Source organism: Danio rerio, chromosome 7, assembly GCF_052040795.2.
Source record: "Danio rerio strain M-AB ecotype USA chromosome 7, GRCz13ab, whole genome shotgun sequence".
In the NCBI taxonomy this organism is placed as follows: Eukaryota; Metazoa; Chordata; class Actinopteri; order Cypriniformes; family Danionidae; genus Danio; species Danio rerio.
In genome coordinates this window covers 74,632,079-74,654,226 of record NC_141027.1, presented here as the reverse complement: position 1 = coordinate 74,654,226, position 22,148 = coordinate 74,632,079, and the positions used below count along the sequence as shown (strand labels likewise).

Sequence of the window (22,148 nt, the reverse complement as noted above, 5' to 3'; positions counted from 1 at the left end):
TGGTTGCCCCCCTTTAATCAATGCTGCCTGCATCCCTTTATTAAAATTATTAGCTCAGCAGTATCTTTCGCTATCATTTTATCTCCTTTATCGCCTGCTCGAAATTGTGGCCTGCTTATGGCTCTTTCGTTGCTCCAGGCTGCACTACCCTTAAAAAGTTCAGCCCTCATTTATTATTTCAGAGACAGGAGGATGGTCTGAAACCAGGATGAGTAGTGAGGTTATTGGGAAGTAGATTTATGCATGGCTGCTTTTGGAGTACCAACATTTCTTGTGCATTTAAGGGTTTACAAGTAATACAAACCAATCTTTTTGTGTGTGTGTTATTTATATTTATACTGTATACATAAGGTTATAAACCATTGCTGTAAAAAGCATATCTACATCAATTAATTGCATCTTATGAACATGTTATATTCGTGCGGTGTGTTCTGTGTGTGGGATCTCTCTATAATGGAGGTCTTCAAACAGCGTGGCTAATATATTTTTGTAACCTTCAGTTCTTTCTGCGGGTGTGAGATGGATCATGTGCTGATGGCGGGTTTCACTGTGTCTAATTAGCAGCACAATGGAGCTTTTTTGTCCATTAAGTTATACTGTTACTGTGTTTCTCAAACCCAACGTTAATTAAAAAAAAATGTATGCAGTATTGGGAACAGAACAGATTCTGGGTGTTGTGTGGAAGGTCTAGATAAAAGATGGTAACTGGCTGATATGACAGGATGAGGCATCTGAGCTGCCTTATTAGTGCTTGTCTGAGGTATTGTGTTTAAGTACCTAATCTAACCTAATGAGCACTCTGTCATTTTCCACCATTATATCTCACACTTTTGTTTCTCATCTAATCTACTATACATTAATCTAGTCCCCTTTCTGTACATAGCTTTACCATTTATCAAGATGCTTTTTACGTGTGGTCAAATGTTCAGCATTGCACGTCTGAAAATTAGTTGAATAGAAACAATAAAAGAGAAGCATTATAGGTTTCTATGATAGAGTTTCTTTTCCTTAATATATGTTTTAACCAGTGATTTAATCCTGTCTCTTTTTCTTTTTTTTGTCTTCAGGCCTGGATGCGATGAACGCCTCATGTAGGCATCAGCATGGAAAGCTGTGAGTCTCCCGTGGTTTCTGGGACAGACGATGGGCTTGGCTCCTCCGCCACCTCCCAGCAGCACCATCCACAACCCTGGAACGATCACCCCAACGCACAGGTTCCACCTTGCAACCAGTCCCCTTCCTTGGAGCCCCTCTCTCTCTCTGCCCCCCATTCCGCCCAGATCCAGAATCCCAGCACACACTGCGAGGCTCTGAGAGAGCAGCAGAAGCAAACATTGTCACAGGCTCCCAGTGATATCTCCACTTCCAGACAGCTGCACCTCAAAAGAGAGGGGTTAGAGGAGGAAGAGCAAGAAGGAGTAAGCTGTGGAGAAGAGGACGAAGACTTGGAAGACTTGGATGAAATGGAGATTGACAGCTGTTTCCCTAGTCTGCAGCCCTTCCCTGGTGTACCTATGGTGCCAAGTGGAGGGGGAATGCCCATGCTCATGCGGCAACAGCCCTCCCATCGGAGGGGTGCCATGGAGAGTGGGAGTGAAGAAGGAGAAGAAGAGGAAGAAGAGGAAAGTAGTGATGTGGAAAACCTGGCTGGAGAGATAGTCTACCAGCCTGATGGCTCTGCTTACATTGTGGAGAGTCTCAGCCAGCTGATCCAAAGTGATGGGAGCATGGAACCAGGCCTGCTCTCCTCAAACTCTCTCACTAGTGGGGGAAAGCCAGGGGAACCTGTGGGAACTTCTTCAGTGTACCCTCAGATCATCAACACGTTTCATATAGCCTCGTCTTTCGGAAAATGGTTCGGCTCCTCAGACCAAGGTTTCCCCAATACCTCAACCCTGACAGGCCTCAGTCCTGTCCTGCACAGTTTCCGCGTCTTTGATGTGCGGCACAAAAGCAACAAGGATTACCTGAACAGCGACGGGTCTGCCAAGAAGTCCTGTGTATCCAAAGATGTTCCCAACAACGTGGATTTCTCCAAATTTGATGGCCTGGCCCTTTATGGCAAAGGCAAGCCCATCCTCATGTGTTTCCTTTGCAAGTTGTCTTTTGGCTACGCACGCTCCTTTGTCACTCATGCAGTCCATGACCATCGCATGACTCTATGTGAGGACGAGCGCAGACTTTTAGGCCACAAGCATGCATCGGCCATTATACAGGGCATTGGGAAAGACAAAGAGCCACTCATTAGCTTCCTAGAACCAAAAAATAAGAACTCTCCTTCACCACCTACCCTAGTGCCCATGAACTCAGGCCAGAGCTTCTATGGCACGTTCAGTGGGGTTCATTTAGAAGGGGGCAGCAGTAGTGAGGGAGGTGAGAGCCTCCTCAACAAAGACTCTGACTCGGGTCTCCAGCAACAAGCCCTTCTCACATTGGGGGGGCTAGGCAGCCCCAAAGCATCCTCCCTTACCTCAACCCCAGGCCCAGCCAAAGACTCCAGCACTCTGTCTAAGCCACAGGGTAGGAGAACAGACGGGTCTGTGGGGAAAGAGGGGACTCATAGAGGGGAGGATGGGAATGCAGAAATCTGTGAAAGAAAGACTCTGCTTCCTGGTGAGGAGATGCCCTCAGATGAAGAGGATGAGCTTCTTTTAGAAGAAGAGGATGAAGAGGTAGAGGATGAAGGCACTGCGGTGGCCTGTAGTGGAAGTAGCAGCAGCAGTGGTAGATTTGTGGGGGAACCGGCTGTCTCAAACCAAAGCATCTCCAAATCTCCTTTATTAATGCCTAGTAGCGCTCTCCAGCCTTCTGCTTGTCTTTCTGCAGCCAGCCCCGCACTTAGCAGCAAATTCTCTGCTTCCATGTCCTCTTCTATCAGAGGAGCAGAGGACGGGATGGCTGCAGACGGTGGAGGGAGGACTTCAGAACTCCCTCTGAGCTTTAACTGCCAGGGGTCTACAGTACCCATGGCAATGGCGGCAGTTGCTGGCAGAGGGGGTGAAGAGGATGGGGCCGCATGCTCTGCTGCGAGCACGTCCTCCCCTCTTGCCTCTAATGCTGCTGCTGAGGAAAGTGCCAATCGAGATAGTGCCACAGCTCCTGAACCAAATGAATGCCCAGCAGAGGGAGATGAGGACAACGGTGCCCTCCTCCACCACCACCTTCACCACCATCACCACCACCTACACCCTTCGCCCAATGCCCACACACACCTCCATCACACAGCTGCTTGTGACTTGTCAGGAATAAGTGAATGCACCCAGAACCATGGGGCTGGGGGCAGTGGAGGAAGTGGGGTAGAGTGCCCAAAGTGTGATACTGTCTTAGGCTCTTCTCGCTCATTGGGTGGCCATATGACCATGATGCACTCACGAAATTCGTGCAAGACACTAAAGTGTCCTAAGTGCAACTGGCACTACAAATACCAGCAGACCTTGGAGGCCCACATGAAGGAGAAGCACCCCGACTCTGGAGGCTCTTGTGTGTACTGCAGCAGTGGGCAGAGTCATCCTCGCCTTGCCCGTGGGGAGAGCTACACTTGCGGCTATAAGCCCTTCCGCTGTGAGGTCTGCAACTATTCCACTACCACCAAAGGTAACCTAAGCATCCATATGCAGTCTGACAAGCATCTTAACAACATGCAGACGTTACAAAATGGAGGAACTATTCCAACTGGTGAGCAGGTGTTTGGACATGCGCCAGGTGGGGTGGTGCCTGTTTCTTCAGCTTCCCAGCCTGGCAGCCATCATCCAAGTCACCACCATCATCCAGCCCAGTCCTCTACTCACATGACAGGACCCTGTGGTGCCCCTTCACCCACCAAACCAAAAAGCAAACCCACTTGGCGATGTGAGGTGTGCGACTATGAGACCAATGTAGCACGTAACCTGCGCATCCACATGACAAGCGAGAAACACATGCACAATATGATGCTGCTTCAGCAGAACATGTCCCAAATGCAGCACGGCCGGCTTGGTCTAGGGGCCATGCCTTCACCATCAGAGGCTGAGCTATACCAGTACTACTTGACCCAAAACATGAGCCTGCCCCCAGGCCTTAAGATGGACCCCTCTGGAGCTGATGCCCAATTCTTGCTTGGAGGGTTTCATCTTGACCCCAACATGGCAGCTCTTGCTCCAGCACTAGGTGAGTTTATTAAGTTACAAATAACAAAATGTGTAATTCAAGTAAATGCTTAGGACTATGTGTGTTTTAAACAATTTATACGAACTTCTCCTGTTTACTTGATCATACAATTGAATCTATTTGAAATGTTATCTAATATAGGTGGTAAAAATATTGGTGATATTTCTGTTTCAATCCCACATGCAAGACTAACTTGTTATTTTATGATATGCACTTGTCTTTGCTAATGGCTCAGACAGAGAGCTGGCAGTCTTCAAGTTCGCCTTCCTTGTTTAACATGCATTCAGTCCCTCAAACAACTGTTAAAAGGGTGTTGGAGGGAGGTTAAGAGAGAATTAAAGAAGTGGCACAAATAAGAATGAATTGTGTTTGAAGGGCAGCCAGTGTCAGTTTGCAAAGATATAAGGGCCACCCAACCAAGTGTGTAGAAAAGAAATTGTATGGGGGAAAGAAGTCATTAGGCATTATGAAAGGTGCACTCATCAGTCTTAAATTAACTTGAGCGACATCTCTGAGGTGAGCTTTGTAACAATGTAGAGCATAGAGAAAAGGTCAATGGCAGCATGTTTAGTTGAGTACAGTATGTGGAGTTCATGAAATAATTCTAAAACACAGACATCATGCTCAGTCTAATGCCAGAAACAAGGAAAACTGTTTGTTTATGTGCATTTGTGTAAAAGCTAACACATTTTAAAAAATAGGCCTAGCTGGTACATTAGATTTATGGTGATGTGGATTTAGTGTCAAGTAGTGCTTACTAGTCCTGTAAATTCCAGCTTCAGACACAGGGACACAGAAAAACCAGGGAGTTAGCAAGTGGGAAAGACAGGCACACACATCTTCTTAACACTCAAGCTTCGGTTTATTTTTCGCATCCTCTATGTCATTCTATCTGGGTCACATTGGCTGGGAAATTCCCCCTTTTGCTGCCCCTTGTGTTTCTTGTGAAAGATACTATGACGGAGTAGGCTGGGGCTGAGGGAGTGTTCCACATGGCCCCGTCCCCTGGACTGCTAATAAACATTACAGTTTTCACGTCAATGCTATGCAACTGCCACTGAATACCTTTTTTTCCTGCTTTTGTAATAGCAGCTATGTATTTTACCGTAGTCAGAAAAGGAAGGAAAGGGGGACTAGTGAGGGTAATTCAGCAGCATAGTGAGAATTTGACGTGCCAGCTACAAGCCCACAATTTGCACAGACTTGCTTCGGACTTTTGCCAGTTCAAAGACAAGAACAGGATTTGATTGCCATGACTAATTCTTTCTTTGTCTTCCTCCCTCTTCTAGCCATTTGGTTTGTTTTTCTGTGATGGAAGATTTAATATAAATATTATGACCAATAAACAGTGTAATGCATGTAAAGTAGAATCAGAGATTAATCATAGGCAAAGCAAACCTGTAGGGTATAGACGATTGAGAATAAACAGAAATATAAACAGAAGTAGTCTGAACCCAAAAGGTAGATCTGAGAGTCATTTGAAGGAGATTGTCCAAGACCTTTCAGACACTGCACTAAAACCTGAAAATAATTGTGAAATAAGCTAGCTGCAAGTTGCCCCAGTAAATAAAAGGAGCTGCTGGAATTAATTTACTGTAAAGCCATACTGGTTCATCGGGTGCGCTCAATCTGGGCAGTGACAGATTGAAGATCAGCAAACTGAGGCAACAGCTTCTATGCATCCCTTGTCTCAAAATATCAGCCTCCCATGCCTTCCCCAAGCTGTTCTTAGATGCCTTGTGCTTCTGTTGTAGGATATATAGTTTTGCTAACTTTCTTTAAATTCCTAAAAGAAAATGCACAAAAATACAGGCACTTTGAGCTGGGGTGTTTGCATTGATTTGTTCCCAAAAAGAGGTAAAAGAACAAGGAAGACCTCATTTCTTATATTATTATTTCGTGAAAAGAGGCCTATAGTTGATTTACACTAATGTGTGCTGGGGAGCTCTTTAGATCTCCGGTAATGATTGAATAACTTTATTTTTGCGCCTCTGCTCACAGCCTCTGGAGTTGATTTAATGGGAGGGCTATGAAAGTGCAGGACTGTGTAAATCCACACCTCAACTCTCTCTTCTCTTCTACCTCTTCTTCTTTCACTGAGCTCAAAGGAAAGGATAATCTTGATTTAATACAATTATGTAGATAAATACACATGCACATTATCCTTGAAAGCAAATCCACTTTGACTGAACAGACAAACATGACTCTATGTTAAAAGGCTGAACTATGCACCCTGTTTCCCAGGACATTCTTGTAACTTGAGAAAGTTTAAATGAAGGGAGAAAATCAGCACAGATGAAATTCCTTACTGTTACAATGTATTGAAGCATGAATTATTGCTGTTAGATTCAGCATACTTGTGAAAGCCTTGACAGATCACATCTTGTGTCTTCTGCTTTTAGTTGGGGGAGACATTGCCATGGATGTACGTCTGGGTGGTGGACAGCTGGTCTCGGAGGAGCTGATGACCTTGGGTGAGAGTCTATCTCAGACTAGCGACCCCTCCCTCAAACTCTTCCAGTGTGCTGTGTGCAACCGCTTCACTACCGACAACCTGGACGTGCTGGGCCTGCACATGAGTGCAGAACGGTCACTTCCCGAAGAGGAGTGGAGAGCAGTTGTAGGCGACTCCCACCAATGCAAGTTGTGCCATTACACCACGCAGCTCAAGGCCAACTTCCAGCTACACTGCAAGACTGACAAGCATGTGCAGAAGTACCAGCTGGTGGCGCACATTAAAGAAGGCGGCAAGGGCAATGAGTGGCGTCTCAAGTGTGTGGCCATTGGCAACCCTGTACACCTCAAATGCAATGCTTGCGACTACTACACCAACAGCTTGGAAAAACTGAGGATGCACACGGTCAACTCCCGCCACGAGGCCAGTCTCAAGCTGTACAAGGTAAGTGACTCTTGTTGAAATACTTTAACCGAGTGTCCAAGTTAACCAACAGATGCCACATGTCCAGTGAAATTCTGATCAGCATGCAAAAGGTTTGTCTCTTTCTGGCCTTGACAGTGTTATACTACCCCAAGGTTTTAAACACACCTCATGTCTACTGTACAGCTGAATCGACCAGCACTTTCCGTCTTTACCGCAGACTATGAGCAATGGTCCAGTGCAGTATATTAAGGCCTAATGCGCATGCAATGGAGAGGGGAGAACAGGGGCACTTAGAGGGAGGGAGGAACATGGCAGGTCAGTAGGGTGGGGAGAAGGGCAGCTGATGAAATTGCTGGAAGAGCGGATGAAGAAGTGTGAAGAGACAGAGGTTTGGTGCTAATACCATTCGGAGTGGGAAGGGCAGAATCGCTCTCGACAGCTGTATTGATTTTTGCTGGACTTGGAGCTTCACCTTCTACTCTAATCATTCCATAATAGCCAATGGATGAACACTCTCTGAACAAATGGCCATAAATCTAACAGGCCTGATTCCATTTAGGCACCTATCCTGTGTGTCTGCGAGCTCAGCTCGGGCTGTGTTTAACCTAGACTGGCACGACTGCACACAGGGACTTTTCTCCTTAATTCTCCCTTTCTTTCTCTCTATCACTCGCTCTCACATGCTCAATGAGATACTGACTCACATTCAACCCTTTTCAGTTGCACATCACTACTCAAGCTTCCTTGACCTTTATTTACACTGCCTTTTCAAGCATTGTACCCTTGGATAGTGAACAAAAATGATTGTCCCTGGACCACAAAACCAGTCTTAAACTGTTGAGCAGGTATGTTTTCGTAGGTATAGCCAACAATTCAGCCAACTTTAACGAAAATAAAGTCAAAAAGAATGTTTAAAAAGAAAAAAGAAAGTGATTCCCCATCACCTTTTGTTTATGCTTATTAATTAAATTTATTTTTCCAGTAATGTCTAATCGGTAGCTGTTTAGCTTAACATTGATATTTAGGTTGACATTACGTTCATTTCAGGATCAGTACTTAAGGGTATCTGAACGAAAGATGGAAGGAAAGAGACACAAAAATCATGTTATTACATCTTGATACAAAAATAACCAAAAATAGGTCTAGTTCTCTAGTGACTTCATTGCACGTTTACCCTTTATCTAAAAGAAACCCAGCAATACATGTTCAAGCACTGTTAAAGTTCACCCTGGGCTGATGGAATCTTGGCCAGCTGTTTCCCTGATGAACTAGTTTGTAATGGTAATTAGGGGAAGAACAAAAAACAGCTTCCTATTTATCTGGAAATAAAAGCAGACAAGCCTGAGCCAGGATTGTCTGCCATGCTCAAGCTTGGACACGCAGTGAGCATGTTTACAAATACCACAATGATTCAAATATGTAACACAAGACTCCTGACATGCTTGGCTTACCTGTGGAGGCATTTCTATAGTCAGAGACCTCATGTTGCTCCAGGCAGGGTTTGAGGCCCAGGAAACATGCTGAGCAGTAGCATCAATGACAAGTAAAAGCAGAACAAATATCTTAAATTGTCACCAACTACCACTTGTTGTGCTATGTAGAGCTGATTTTTTTATAGATTCCATAATCTGCCTCATATTTATCATAGCAAAGTCTGATGTTAGCATCAAATTGTTCTCGAAATACTATTATTCCATTGGTAGCCAACATTGCCTTAAAGGAAAGAGAGCCAACTCAGAGGAGTCTGCCTAACTGCAAATGTTCAATACTCTGTGGCAGATTAGAAATGTTCGACACATCCAAGCATGATAATTTGTAAGCTTTAAGCTGCTTAAAATGGTTCCTCAGCTTTAAAAGCCTCACAGATCCGAGCAGAGAACAGAGTTGACTGACAAGTGCATCAGCTTTTAAAGCAAGCAGCTTCCATCAGTGACGACGGGCCTACCCGCAAACTAAGACATTCACAGTTTGAGTTATAGCTGTATTTCATGACATACAAATGTGATTAGAGGACGATAAGCACATGCTGCTGCTGAGGTCTTGCTGCAGCACGGGTTTCTAACCCCACAATGACACAGGCTTCACTTTGCAGTGAATTTATAGCCCTGATAGACGTACTGACTGGCTGACACCAACAGTATGATTTGCTAGCTCAGCTAAGCTGACTGTACATGTGGTAAAAAAAAGAAAAGCAAAATGAAAAGCACACTATTTATGTCCCCTCCAAATGAAATCTGATATAAAATGCAAAATTTTTCGACCTCCTGCTGGGAGAAAATAAATCATCAAGTCAGCATAAACAGGCCCTAAGATGTGGTAGATCCTTGGGACACTTTGCCCAAATCAAACTGGTTTGCATTAAACAGGCCCTTTGTGTGCACTACTCCGTAAATTGGAGCCTGTAATTACTGGAATTAAAAAGGAAGGTTTAAACTGAAGGCTAAGCTGGATGGGATAATTTGAGAGTCTGTGGTATGCGGCACATATTAGGGCTTTCTAAAAATACACCTTCCCCCACCACCCCATGGATTGGAATGTTCCGAAAGCCTTTGGAGAGCTTGGGAGAATTGTCCTAACCGCATGGACCACTGCACAGCAGGGGTGATGCGTCCCGGCTTTAGTATCTGGGGTACAGTACTAAGTTCCTCTGTGCCTTCAGACACACCCATCAGCCAGCCTTACCCTCATCTTAGATGAACTTTTACCTTGCATTGCTCCCTTCAAGTTCTCACTAGCTGGCTGCTTTGTAGTGGCAAGAATGATGCAATATGGTCACCAATAAACACAAGCAGAAGGGCCGTACAATTCCCAGGTCAAAACAAAGCTTAGACTTCTCTAATTTTAAATAGTTGTTGCAATTTGCAGAGTCAAAGACGCCACACATCATTTATGTATGCGTAACATGAAATCAATAATGAGCCTAATTGCCTTCTTAATATAAATTCCAGATTTGTATTAAGATTCCAGATTCCACATTTGAGTCTTTGCACATGATAGCAATAATAATTCATTACATTTATATAATGCTTTTCTGGACACTCAAATCGCTTTACACATTTTTGGACGGAATCTTCTCATCCACCACCAGTGTGCAGCATCTACCTGGACAATGTGACGACCACCACACACCAGCTGATTGGTGGAGAGGAGTGATGAAGCCAATTATGAAATGAAGATGGTTAGGCAGCATAATGGACAGAAGCCAGTGGGCAAATTTGTCCAGGGTGCTAGGGTTAAACCCCTACTCTTTTTTGAAGGACATCCCAGGATTTTTAATGACTACAGAGAGTCAGGAGATCGGTTTAACATCTCATTCGAAAGACGGTGCTCACTGAGCAGTATAGAGTCCCCATCAATGTACTGGGGCTTTAGGACCCACACAGATCGCAGGTTGAGCGCCCCCTGCTGGTCTCACTAACACCACTTCCAGCAGCAACCTAGCTTTTCCATGTGGTCTCCCATCCAGGTAGTGACGGGCGCAGCCCTGCTTTACCATGTGAGAGTCGCAGAGAACTAGCTGCCGGATGCTAGCACATTACACAAATTAAAAGTTTCTTTATTATCAATAATAATAAAGGTAATAACTTACTCTGCCTCAGAAATTATGTTTTGACTAGCATCACAGATTCACAGACTAATGTTTCAATCCCTCTTGTCAAACCCCCTGTCACCTGACTTCTACTTCACAATCTAATAAGATTGAGTTCTGCCTTACATTTTGTCCTCCCTGGATGTGTTAATTTAGAATATAACCTGTTGGATTGAACATAAAATATGTTTAAAAAAAAATAAGATGATTATGTTCCTTTAAGTTTTCCCAGAGATGGGTTGTGCCTGGAAGGGCATTCCCTGTGTAAAAACTTACTAGATAAGTTGGCGGTTCATTGCACTGTGGCGACCCCGGATTAATAAAGGAACTAAGCCGACAAGAAAATGAATGAATGAATGTTCATCAAAGTCTTGTCCTTCAAGTTCCCCCATACATACAGTACATTAGTATAAACTGCCACTCAGTAGTGGAAACATTCACTTGATATGTGAGTTCTCATTATGCTGAGTAAGCATGTCTCTTGTGCTGGACTGCACTCATGTCAGCCTTGAGTCTAAGACTTTGGTCCTCCAGTCCAGACAGGATGGAGAGAGGCAGGTCTTCCAGGCAGGCCTTTCAAGCGAAGAGGAGGAGCTTCAGGCTGGCTACCTTCCTTGTCTCAGGGGCCGGTACAATCTGGGGTAATTGAGATTGATTGGATGTTATTTTTCCTCTTGCAAATGTAGTCCATTAGCTTGGCACATGCATAATCAGTTTAGAGCACAGTTAACTGAATGTAATCATGTTCTTCGGTGTCTGCTCGCACAAAATCCACTCCAGATGCCGCTTGGCCGTGGAAAGAGAGGAAGAAAGTGCCGTCACTATCACATGGGGAATCTTTACCCAAGAAAGGCCTCACAGCGTTCACCCTCACACCACCAGCACCAGTGTGCTGGTCTCGCTCCATTAAACGTACAAACTATACAAACCGTGTGCTGCACACATTTACACACTCTCTAAATGTGCGCGTACACACACATACATGCTCATGCTTTCTGTCATCTGTTCACTACTGCCCAGAACTCTTGCAAGCAGAACCCCTAGCACATGTTGATGTGTCTCAGCTACGCTAACAGCGCTTTGACGGTGCTCCAAGTGCAGTCCAGTATCCAACGCAAATCGTCTGGATTTTGGAATCCCTCTACTTATTTTTCCCTCCAGTGCAATCCAACCGGATCAGCTGGGGTGTGAGGAAGGAAAATGTCTACGCTCAGGATAAAACAAAGAGCAAACACAGTAAAACAAAACAGACAGTAATGCGTAGAAGGGGATTAGCCGTAGCAGCTATACTGAAAGGTATTAATGAGTTTCTCAGATAACATTCTACCCTTTACAACAGAACCCTGGTCAATGAGGCCGACCTTCTCCATTAATAATTATGATTTTTATCATGACTTGTCCTCATCGGAGACTCCATCATCGACAGCAAATAGACTGAGAATGCCCTGGCTCCAGCAAGCTCGTGTTTGTTTTTTTTATTATCAAATAAAAGTGCAGAGTAATTTCGAGTTAACGTCGCAAGGGACCATTTTACCACTATTGGTACGGCCCGTGGTTATATCTTTCATCTGTGGACAGTGAAGCTCAACCTCTATGCCAGAGAGAGCACCACACCCAAACTCCATAAGTCCCTCCAGACATCAGCTAGAGAAGAGACGGAGAGAACGATGATGGGAGGGAGGAGAGAAAGCAGGTCTGAGAGCGATAGAGAGAGAGGCGCTCGTTTAGATGGAGATACTCTGCTAATTATCATGGCTGGCCTGTGATTGTTCAGTAATAGTGCTCAGTGGGGAAAAAAGGTTTGCTGCTGTTCCAGGAAGGGCTGAGCTTTGATTTACCGGTAGTACCACGCTAATAAAGCACCCATTCCATATCCACAGAGTTGCTACTGAGACATCCTGCCTCCTGCCCGTCATAGACACAATCCATATGTGAATCCAGGTTTGTAATGCTTTTGGATTTGTTTGTATCATATTTAGTTTAGGTGTATTGCAAGATCTTAATAGTGTGGGTCAACATTGGCTTGTCCGTAGTGTGATGAACTCTACCATACAGCAGCCAAACAGAGGCTCAGCTCCCTTTAAGAGGAGCTTTTTCCCCAGAAGAGGAGTCAAGTTGTGCTGAGAGAGCTGTCTGTTAGTGTGGGAGGGGTGTTGTGCACTACGACACTAGTTTGTAAAGTAGTGGGCGTGCTTAAGCTGGGTCTGGAAGTCTGCAGGAATTTCACAACTCCTTCAGCCCCCACCTCAGAAAGGCCAGGCGCTGACCCGTTGCACAGCTGCAGCTGATGATTACGCATACATCTGCCCCTGTATGTGTGTGCGTGCAATCAATGGAGGGACCGGCAGCCGAGCAAATGCACATGGTAGGCCATGCACAGTTTTCGCATTCAAAGAAACAATTGGGAGAGAAGATCAGGAGTTTGCAGACGGACTGTGAGAGAGCGTGTCTCTCCGTACAGAGGCCGTAGAACAGATATTATTGTGTTGTAATAGTTGTTTGTTTTGATTTCTCCCTCCTCTCTCTTTCTTTGGGCAGCCGGACAAGAGCAACTAAGCAATGCTCCTGCCACTGCTGAAGGAAGCTGTTGATCCTATTATCTGCTGCCTGATCAGCACAAACAGGGGATTGGATACTGATGAGGGACTGGGGTGTGCGCAGGGATCAGAGAGTATGTTACACCACTGTAGGAAGCCACAAACTTGTAGTAGTTTGTAAGGTACGTGTAGATGGTCAGAAGTTTAAGCAAAACGTAGTTTTTGTACGTTTTGGTGCGTAACTACTCTCAAAACATTTTAGCTACTGACATAACTGATTCCGCAGATTGAGACTGAGTCAAGGTATGCTGTTACTTTTCTAGACCATCAGACCGTTTTTGCCTGTTGGATGATAAAATAAAAGAAATGCAAACGAGCATAAGTCATATCTTGACTAACAGACTGTTTTGAACACAGCCATATCACCCTGCAGCCCAAGACCGGTTACTTGCTAAAGCTAAGCAGGGCTGAGCCTGGTCAGTACCTGGATGGGAGACTACCACATGGGAAAACTAGGTTGCTGTTGAAAGTGGTGTCTGTAAGTCCTAATGCCCCAGTATAGTGAAGAGGACACTATACTGTCAGTGAGCGCTGTCTTTTTGATGAGACGTTAAACCGAGGTCCTGACTCTTTGTGGTCTTTAAAAATCCCATGGCACTTCTCATAAAGAGTAGGGGTATAACCCCGGTATCCTGGCCAAATTCCTTCCATTGGCCCTTATCCATTATGTCCTCCCAATTATACGCATGCACCAAATTGGCTCTATTACTGTCTTTACTCCATCTACAGCTGGTGTGTGGTAAGCAGATTGGTGCTATTGTCCTGTAGTCATCCAAGTGGATGCTGCACACTGGTGGTGGAGCTGGGAGAACCCCCTCATGATTGTGAAGCACTTTGGGTATATGTCCATACACGATAAATGTGCTATATAAATACACATTACTCATTTACTTACCTTTAATAAACCTCTCAGAACATTATAGAAACTAAACACAGACGAGTCTCTTTCCTGAAATGGAAGGAAAACCATAGTTCACTTACCAGTTTTTCGTCATTCGTGTGATTTAAATTCACATTCCCATCTTCACCTTATATCTGTGACTCATGTTGTTTTGTAGTCTGCCTCTCACTTTTTCTTCTCGCATTTTTTTTCCCTCACTCTTTGTCTCCTTTAAGTTAATAAACAAGGCAAATACACCCATCATGCACAAAACAAACCAGCATGGGTCACAAGCTGGTGGGTGGTCCCACTCCGCTGCTCTCTTCTTAAGGTTAAATAGCTTTAATCCAACCAGCCTGGAAAACTAAACATTTCTTCAGCCGAATCTTCTTTTTTTTTCTGCTTTGTTTTCTTTTGATGTTTGCAACCTTTCCTTCTGTAAATTCTCTTTTTAGCACGTTTAAGATCTGCGTCTGATAGAACACCTTTTAAAGGAGAAACTGTGGAAGTTACCATAAATATATTACAAACAAACAAAAGTTCCTAAAAGGTAAACACTTGTGCCATCACGTTAACTAGTTATAAATTGATGAGCGAGGTGCAGTTACGCTGCCGAGCATTAAACATGTGCAGGACTGACCTGACTTTTTTATGTAGTTATTTGACATTTAGTAGATGCTTTGAAGCGATTTAAAAGTTCACGTACTACAGGCACAGTCCCCCTGGAGCTAAGTGGCTTGCTCAAGGGCACAATTCTTGATAGGTCTCAGCAGTTCTCGCGTTCATGGATTAATCCCCCTGAGTTTGAACCTCTTGACTTTTGCGTTCCCAGTTCCCAGGCCAGATTTTTAGCAACTTTGCTTTTTTTATAGCATGCCTTAATCAATGTTTTATCTTAGTAGTGCCAGCTTCTGTCTTGTAAAAGATATTATAGTTGTATAATTTATATCGCAATCTCAGCCCACATCCCTCCTATGAGTAGCTCTTCAATCTCTCCCTCTACCTCCATCCTCTTTCTGGCATAGTAAAAAACTGTTTTCTTATTCCTCAAATATACCTTTTAATAGCCTATTTTGATCAGCTTGATGAATAGTTTTTTTTTTACATTTTTGTTAGTCAAATGTGAGTCAAATTAGCTCAAACAGAGCCTTGCCGTAGTTCCTGTATGAATAAGGTTGAATCTTACACTGAACGTGACTAGCACATTGGCTGATAAGACTTTGGTGAGCCTTAGGAGGAAAGAAAGAGTGTTGGAGAGAAAGACAGTAGGTGGTAAAGAGAGCAACAGGCAGGCTTACTGGTTCACCAGCACCGATACATCAGTGACTTAGCAACCAGATTAATGGCCTGAGAGTGGCTCAGGCCACAAGGCTGCTCTCGGCGCTTAGTGGAAGGCAGAGCGCTGGAAAACACACTGTGTTTAGCTTTGGGCTGCTGAAGAGAGTCTTGGGACAAATAAATCCACACATGAAATGAGACTTTGGACCTCACTGTTTTTCACTCACCCCTCATCACCGGCAGTGTCTCTCTTCTGAATATTAACAATGAAGTTCTGCTGAAATTAGGAAATCTACACCCTGGAGTGTTTACATGTGTGCGCTCAAGGTCTACTCCACAGAAGGCTAGTTAGCCAGCACGCGCACAACATTGTAAGACATTATAAGTTATTATTATGTTGGATTTAGGTTGTGAGATCAGGTGACCAAAATTTAATGTTTAGCCAGCGTCAAAGGCAGGGATGGGCAAACTCTGTCCTGTAGGGCCGGTGTCCTGCACAGTTTAACTCGAACACTAATCAAACACACCTGAACAAGCTGATCAGTGTCTTCAAGATCACTAGAAATCTACAAGCAGGTGTGTTTGATTAGAGTTGGAACAAAACTATGCAGGGACACTGGCCCTCGAGGATCAAGTTTGCCCATCCCTGGTCTAAGGACAATGGTATTTTGACATCCATTAATGACATCAAATGGTGTTGATATTTGGTTGATTCTAGGTTGTGTTGTGAAGTGACCAAAATCCAACGTCGAGCCAACATCTTAAACCAACGTCATATTGACATCAAGTATTGGCATTTATTCATTAGGTATGGCAACCGAAATCCAAAGTCTAATTGACGTCTTAGTGGTAGCGTCCACACAACGTCAAGCTTCAACATCTTTAGCCGTTGATATTTGGTTAATCTTTAGGTTGAATGTTGGACATTGACATCGCCCTGAGGTTGTGTTCTGACATTAACCCGATTTTGATTTCCATACAAAATGCAACGTCCCTGCGATATTGGGGTACAATGTAAATCTGACCTCATGTTGATGTTCTGTGCCTGTTTGGTAGATACTAGATTAGAGGGACTAGATCCTTTTGGTGTGGATTAGCTGATTACAGGGACACGTTTTTTAGACCTTCCTAACTACAACCACAGAAATTTAATTTGCATGGTTAAACTAGTCTATACCCTAAATGTTCCCTCCTTGCAGGTAGTTTGGGTGTCATCTTGGATAGCACACTCTCATTTGAAGGTCACATTAATAATATTACACGTAGTGCATATTTCCACCTGCGTAATATCACTCGTCTCCGCCCTTCTCTCACAACTAATAACACAGCCATTCTTATCCACGCATTAGTTACTTCACGTCTAGACCACTGTAATGCACTTCTTTCTGGACTTCATTCCAAACTTCTCCATAAACTCCAACTGGTTCAGAACCATGCAGCTCGTCTCATCTCTAGGACCCCATCTCACAAGCACGTCACACCACTTCTCTATCAGCTTCATTGGCTTCCAGTGAAGTATCGAATTGATTTTAAAATATTGCTTCTAACTTTCAAGGCACTTCATAATCTCGCTCTTCAATATCTCGCTGAACTTCTCCATATCTACACCCATTCTCGTACCCTTAGATCAGCCAACAACTTCACCCTGGTACCACCTCGCACTCGACTGAGCACAATAGGGGACAGATCTTTTAGCTCTATGGCTCCTAGGCCATGGAACTTACTTCCAGTAGATCTTAGGAGCAGTGATAGTCTTCACAATTTTAAATCATGTCTAAAGACCCATCTTTTTAAGCAGGCTTTTACTTAACAATTTGTTTTATCATGTTTTTATTATGTTCTTTTATATTCGCTATTGTGTTTTAACTTGTTTGGTCAATGATTGTTTTTAGTAATGTTTAATTTGTTTAGCATGTCTGCTGATGCTTATTGTAAGGCGACCTTGGGTGTCCAGAAAGGCGCCATTTACAAATAAAATGAGTTATTATTATTATTATAATTACCCATAAAGGTCAGTTGATTACCATACTATTCAGTTTAAGATTAAAGTAGTTTTAGTTAAGCTTGTTAAGAATCTTCAAAATAGCAACAGCGCAAATTCTCCCTTACTCGTGATTATGCTTTGAGTAAACTAAAACTTCAGGCAAGGTTAAAAAAAAATCAAGCCCGACTTTCACCTCTGATATGGACATCCATTGAGGCATCTTATGCCTGTACTAATTGCCATGCGCCGGAGTCCAAGGTTAGGACTGGGAGCTGTAAATCTATCAGTGTTATAGGGGCAATGTTCTTACCAGATGCAGACTACAGATTTTCATCCCTTTGTAATTAAGCAGTTCAGCCTGAGGTGTCATATGGTTTTTATTGAGGACCCTCTGGAAAAAATCGTTTCGCACCTTGTTTTCTCATCATGTGCTTTTATGCATGTAAAACTGGGGGAAACAAAGAAACACTCAATTTTAAAAAGAAAAAGGGCTGTACAGTAATATATGAGGAATCTTTTATCTATATATTTATTGATTTGTTTGTTTGTTTATTTTGCATTGAAATGAAGAGAGGTTTTTCAGTTAGTAAGCTGTCCCAATCATTTTATTTGTTTGTTTGTGTTCTTTCTTTCTTTTTACTCGGTGAATAAAAGGTCAAGAAACAGAGTGTTCATTGAACAGAACCACATTTTTTCAAGGTCACACTTTCCGTGCAAGTTTACAAGCCTTATAATTTCTCCTGTCAGACTCTAGTTGCCTATATAGAACTTTTAAGGTTACACACACACACACACACACTCAGGGATATGTATCCCAACATCGTCTTTGAGACGTTCTTATGATGCCCCTCCCACCGATGAGGTGAATTTTGGGGTCAGCCTCTCAGAGGAGCCTCATTTTACTAGCTGCAGCTGTTGAACGTTGGGGAAACACTTTTGTTCTGTTGTTAAGTGGTTTCACACATTTGTGTATCATGAAGCCGTTTTCAAACAGCAGTTGAGATTTATGACGTGGCGATCTTGGCATTGTGGGTGCAGAGATGGAACCCAGAGACAGCGAAGGAAGTCTTCAACGCAGCCGCCGCATTCCTCCACCCACTCCCCACAGGATCAACCAAACTCTCCCTCTCTTTCTCCGTCCCCACAGCATCACCACATTCAGTCAACACCAGGCCTAAAATTAGTCTGCCGCAGACTTGATCGCTCATTTGAACGGGTTATCTCTGTCACTGCAAAGGAATTTCCTTAATTTATACTCGTTAGTTTGGAATGGTCTTGTTCTGCTAATTTGAACCAGAAAGCCTGTCTTTGCTACTGAATAAACGAGGTCTCAGGGAGATGTTATATTTTTGCCACTAGAGAAGATTACAAGATCTTGGTATGCAAATGATTATTCAAATTATTGTTATATTAAATTAAGCACTGAGAGAAGAGAGGGAGTGCCATGTTAATGAGTTATATGAAGCAGGCTTTATTAAATATTTGTTGATGTTGCAAAGGGAGCAGAGTGTGTGTATTAATTCAGCACTGTCTGGTCCCAGTGGGTCCTGTACTGTATATACCCATGCACATACATACACAACTCACAAAAATTACATTTTCGTTCTGTTTAGACTAAGACAATTTCGACATTTTTAGTATTAAAGCATCGAGTTATGATATTCCTAGCTCTTTGTTGACCCCAAACTCTTTGATCTCAAAGGGTATTTACACCCACGTCCCAGTCTACACTTTACTAGCTATCACAATAGGATTGCTAAGAATAGCTTCCTTTTCCAATCTTCCAATGCAAAAATGTTCTGGCCCTATTTTTTTAAATTAACATTTTTATGTATTATTCATTCATTTTCTTTCGGCTTAGTCCCTTTATTCATCAGGGGTCCCCACATGGAATGAACCATCAACTTATCCAGTATGTTTTACACAGCGGATGCTCTTCCAGCTCCAACCCAGTATTGCAAAACATCCATACACACTCAGTCACACACATACACTACGTCCAATTTAGTATATTCAATTCTATACCATATGTCTTTCAACTGAGAAGTAAAGGGAGCACACCAGCGCGAACACATGAAGAACATGCAAACTCCACAGAGAAATGCTAACTGACCCAGCTGGGACTCGAAAAAGTGTCCACAACGGTTTTGCATATTAACAGAGCTAAACAGGTAGTTAAGTTGAAACAAGCCTTGATCTTCTGTGGAGATGTGTATTATCTACATTATAGGTCTCAAACTTGATTCCTGGAGGGCCACAGCTCTGCACAGTTTTGCTCCAACCCTAAACAAACACAACTGATCCAACTAATCAAGGTGTTCAAAGCTACTAGAGACCATTAGTCGGGTGTGAGTTGCTAAACCATGCAGAGCTGCGGCCCTCCTGTGATTGAGTTTGAGACCATTGATCTATATTATTACATCATGGAGCAGAACATTTCAAACATGTTGCTTTTGTAGACTGCCTTTAATATACGTTTTTAGAGTAATGTCAAAAAGTTTTGTGAAACGTACAGATTGTTTTGGGTGAGGCAGTGGTGCAGTAGGTAGTGCTGTCGCCTCACAGCAAGAAGGTCGCTGGTTCGAACCTTGGCTCAGTTGGGGTTTCTGTGTGGAGTTTGCATGTTCTCCCTGCCTTTGCGTGGGTTTCCTCCGGGTGCTCCGGTTTGCCCCACAGTCCAAAGACATGCGGTACAGGTGAATTGTGTAAGCTAAATTGTCTGTAGTGTGTGAATGTGTGTATGGATGTTTCCCAGAGATGGGTTGCAGCTGGAAGGGCATCCGCTGCATAAAAACTTGCTGGATAAATTGGCGGTTCGTTCCGCTGTGGTGACCCCGGATTAATAAAGGGACTAAGCCGACAAGAAAATGAAATGAACAGATTGTTTTTATAGTACCTTGACCTCTTACATGTCAAAAGGTTAAGGCAATGTTGTTTTCTCAGTTCATGATCCGTTTAACACCAAAAAGGAGAGTAAATGATAAGTTAATTTACATTTTTAGTTGAACCATCCCTTCATCTTCTACAATTAAATTCAGAAAAGTGTTGTTTAAAATTGGAAATCAGTGCTTTCCTTGAAAGAAGTCCTACACTCTCAGAAATAAAGGTACGCGATCTGTCACTGGGGTGATACCTTTTCAAAAGGTACAAATTTGTACCTAAAAGATCCAAATTCATACCTCAAGGGTACATATTAGTACCTAAAAAGTACAAAAGTGTTGTTTTTATAGAATGTTAGGTACTATTATGTACCCTTGAGATGCTAATATGGACCTTTTAGGTACAAATTTGTACCTTTCGAAAAGGTACCACCCCAGTGACAGCTCGTGTACCTTTATTTCTGAGAGTGTAGGGTTTGTCAAGATGCTAAAGCTTCACTTCTTTGCCTGGGCATGGAAGATATACTAGTATTTACCTTACGTTTTAAATGATTTAACATGATGAAGCCATCTCCGAGAAGTCTGGGCTTTACATACAAAAATCAAACGTAATCTGCCATATCTGATCAGAAGCAACAGTCATCAGAGCGAGGTTACGAAGGCAGAACAGGAAAAGCCATTAACTGCCAATCACAGCATCGATCGACAAGCCAGTTCACCACTACCATCACCACTGCCCCCCTTTAACTCACTTGCACTTTCAAATACACACACAGTGTTGCAGTTTTGTGTCTGCATTGCATGTTGTCATCAAGCCTAACAAGACCTAAGAGCCCATCAATTTGTCCCTTTGAAAGAAATATTAGCATCCTCGTCCATTCTTTTAACACATTCTCCGCAAACATGGCTACTACTACATCACAGCAAAGCTAGATTTTTCAAGCAACCAGACATCCATGCAGTCCTATACCAAGCAGTCCTCCTTTCCTCATCTGTACCGGTCTCTACGATTTTGGATCCCGACATCAGATAAACTGGGAAAACTAATAGAGGTGGCGAAGGACAAAAGAAAAAAAAAGGCGATTGATTTTTTTTCCCTCCATTTTCAGTAGTGTCGTTAAGACCGACGGTCTTTAGGAGAATATTTACCTACTTCCCAGCTTAATAGAGATGCTGTATATCAGAGGGTGATCAGGAGCAGAGGTCAGGACTGGGGGGAGCAATTAAAGCCTGTGCATCTGCCAGTGCGGGCTGTCCCATAGTGAGAACAGCAGGCAGATACAGATAGGTGTGCAGGGTGTAAGCAAAAGGCAGTGTTACCTTGTGTTATTTATTGGGACTTACTGGACAAGACACAGACTTCACCTTACCTAGACCAGATCCACACTGAGCTAGAAACCCTTCAATCTCCTGGACATCTAAATGTCTCCTGCCCTCCGCTGAAGAGTCTTTGACCTGCGCTCCATGACCAGCCAATAAAGTCGGACAGCGCAGTCATGATAGATGTGGCCTGGGGTCTGTGCTCTCTCACCCCACTGGTGTGGCATCCTCATCGACACATGAGCCAGAAAGGAGGAAGAGGTGGAGGGAGGGAGTAGGACGAAGCGGCAAAGAAGAATAGAGGGCCATGGATATAAACCAGACCAGCCATTTTCTCCCATCCAGCTCATAAATATTTGCATGGCTGATTTATAAACAGGCCATGCTAAGACAAGATCAAAGTTAACTGTATCGGTTAAGGAAAAGCCTGGCTTCTCGCAACGCTGCCCCGCACACCACGCTTATACCTATTAGAGCTCAAGGCCATACATCAACAGACATATTGGCAGGGTTTCAGATCGGCCTGCTCTCGCTGAAAGGCTAATGGTGCCCCTGCTGACGCTGTACTGGGCTCAGGCCACAGCACGAGAGACA

General features: G+C 43.5%; 1 protein-coding gene across 2 annotated transcripts in view; it reads left to right on the top strand.

Annotated features, from left to right (window-relative positions):
- zfhx3b (zinc finger homeobox 3b) overlaps positions 1-22,148 on the top strand; it is a 248,199-nt gene that overhangs the window by 88,462 nt on the left and 137,589 nt on the right. For both annotated transcript variants that reach the window (NM_001365188.1, XM_087258661.1), the window contains exons 2-3: positions 1,068-4,146; positions 6,549-7,045. In NM_001365188.1, the coding sequence (NP_001352117.1) occupies positions 1,104-4,146; positions 6,549-7,045 (3,540 nt within the window). In that variant the 5' untranslated portion in view covers positions 1,068-1,103. The remainder of the gene's footprint in view (positions 1-1,067; positions 4,147-6,548; positions 7,046-22,148) is intronic.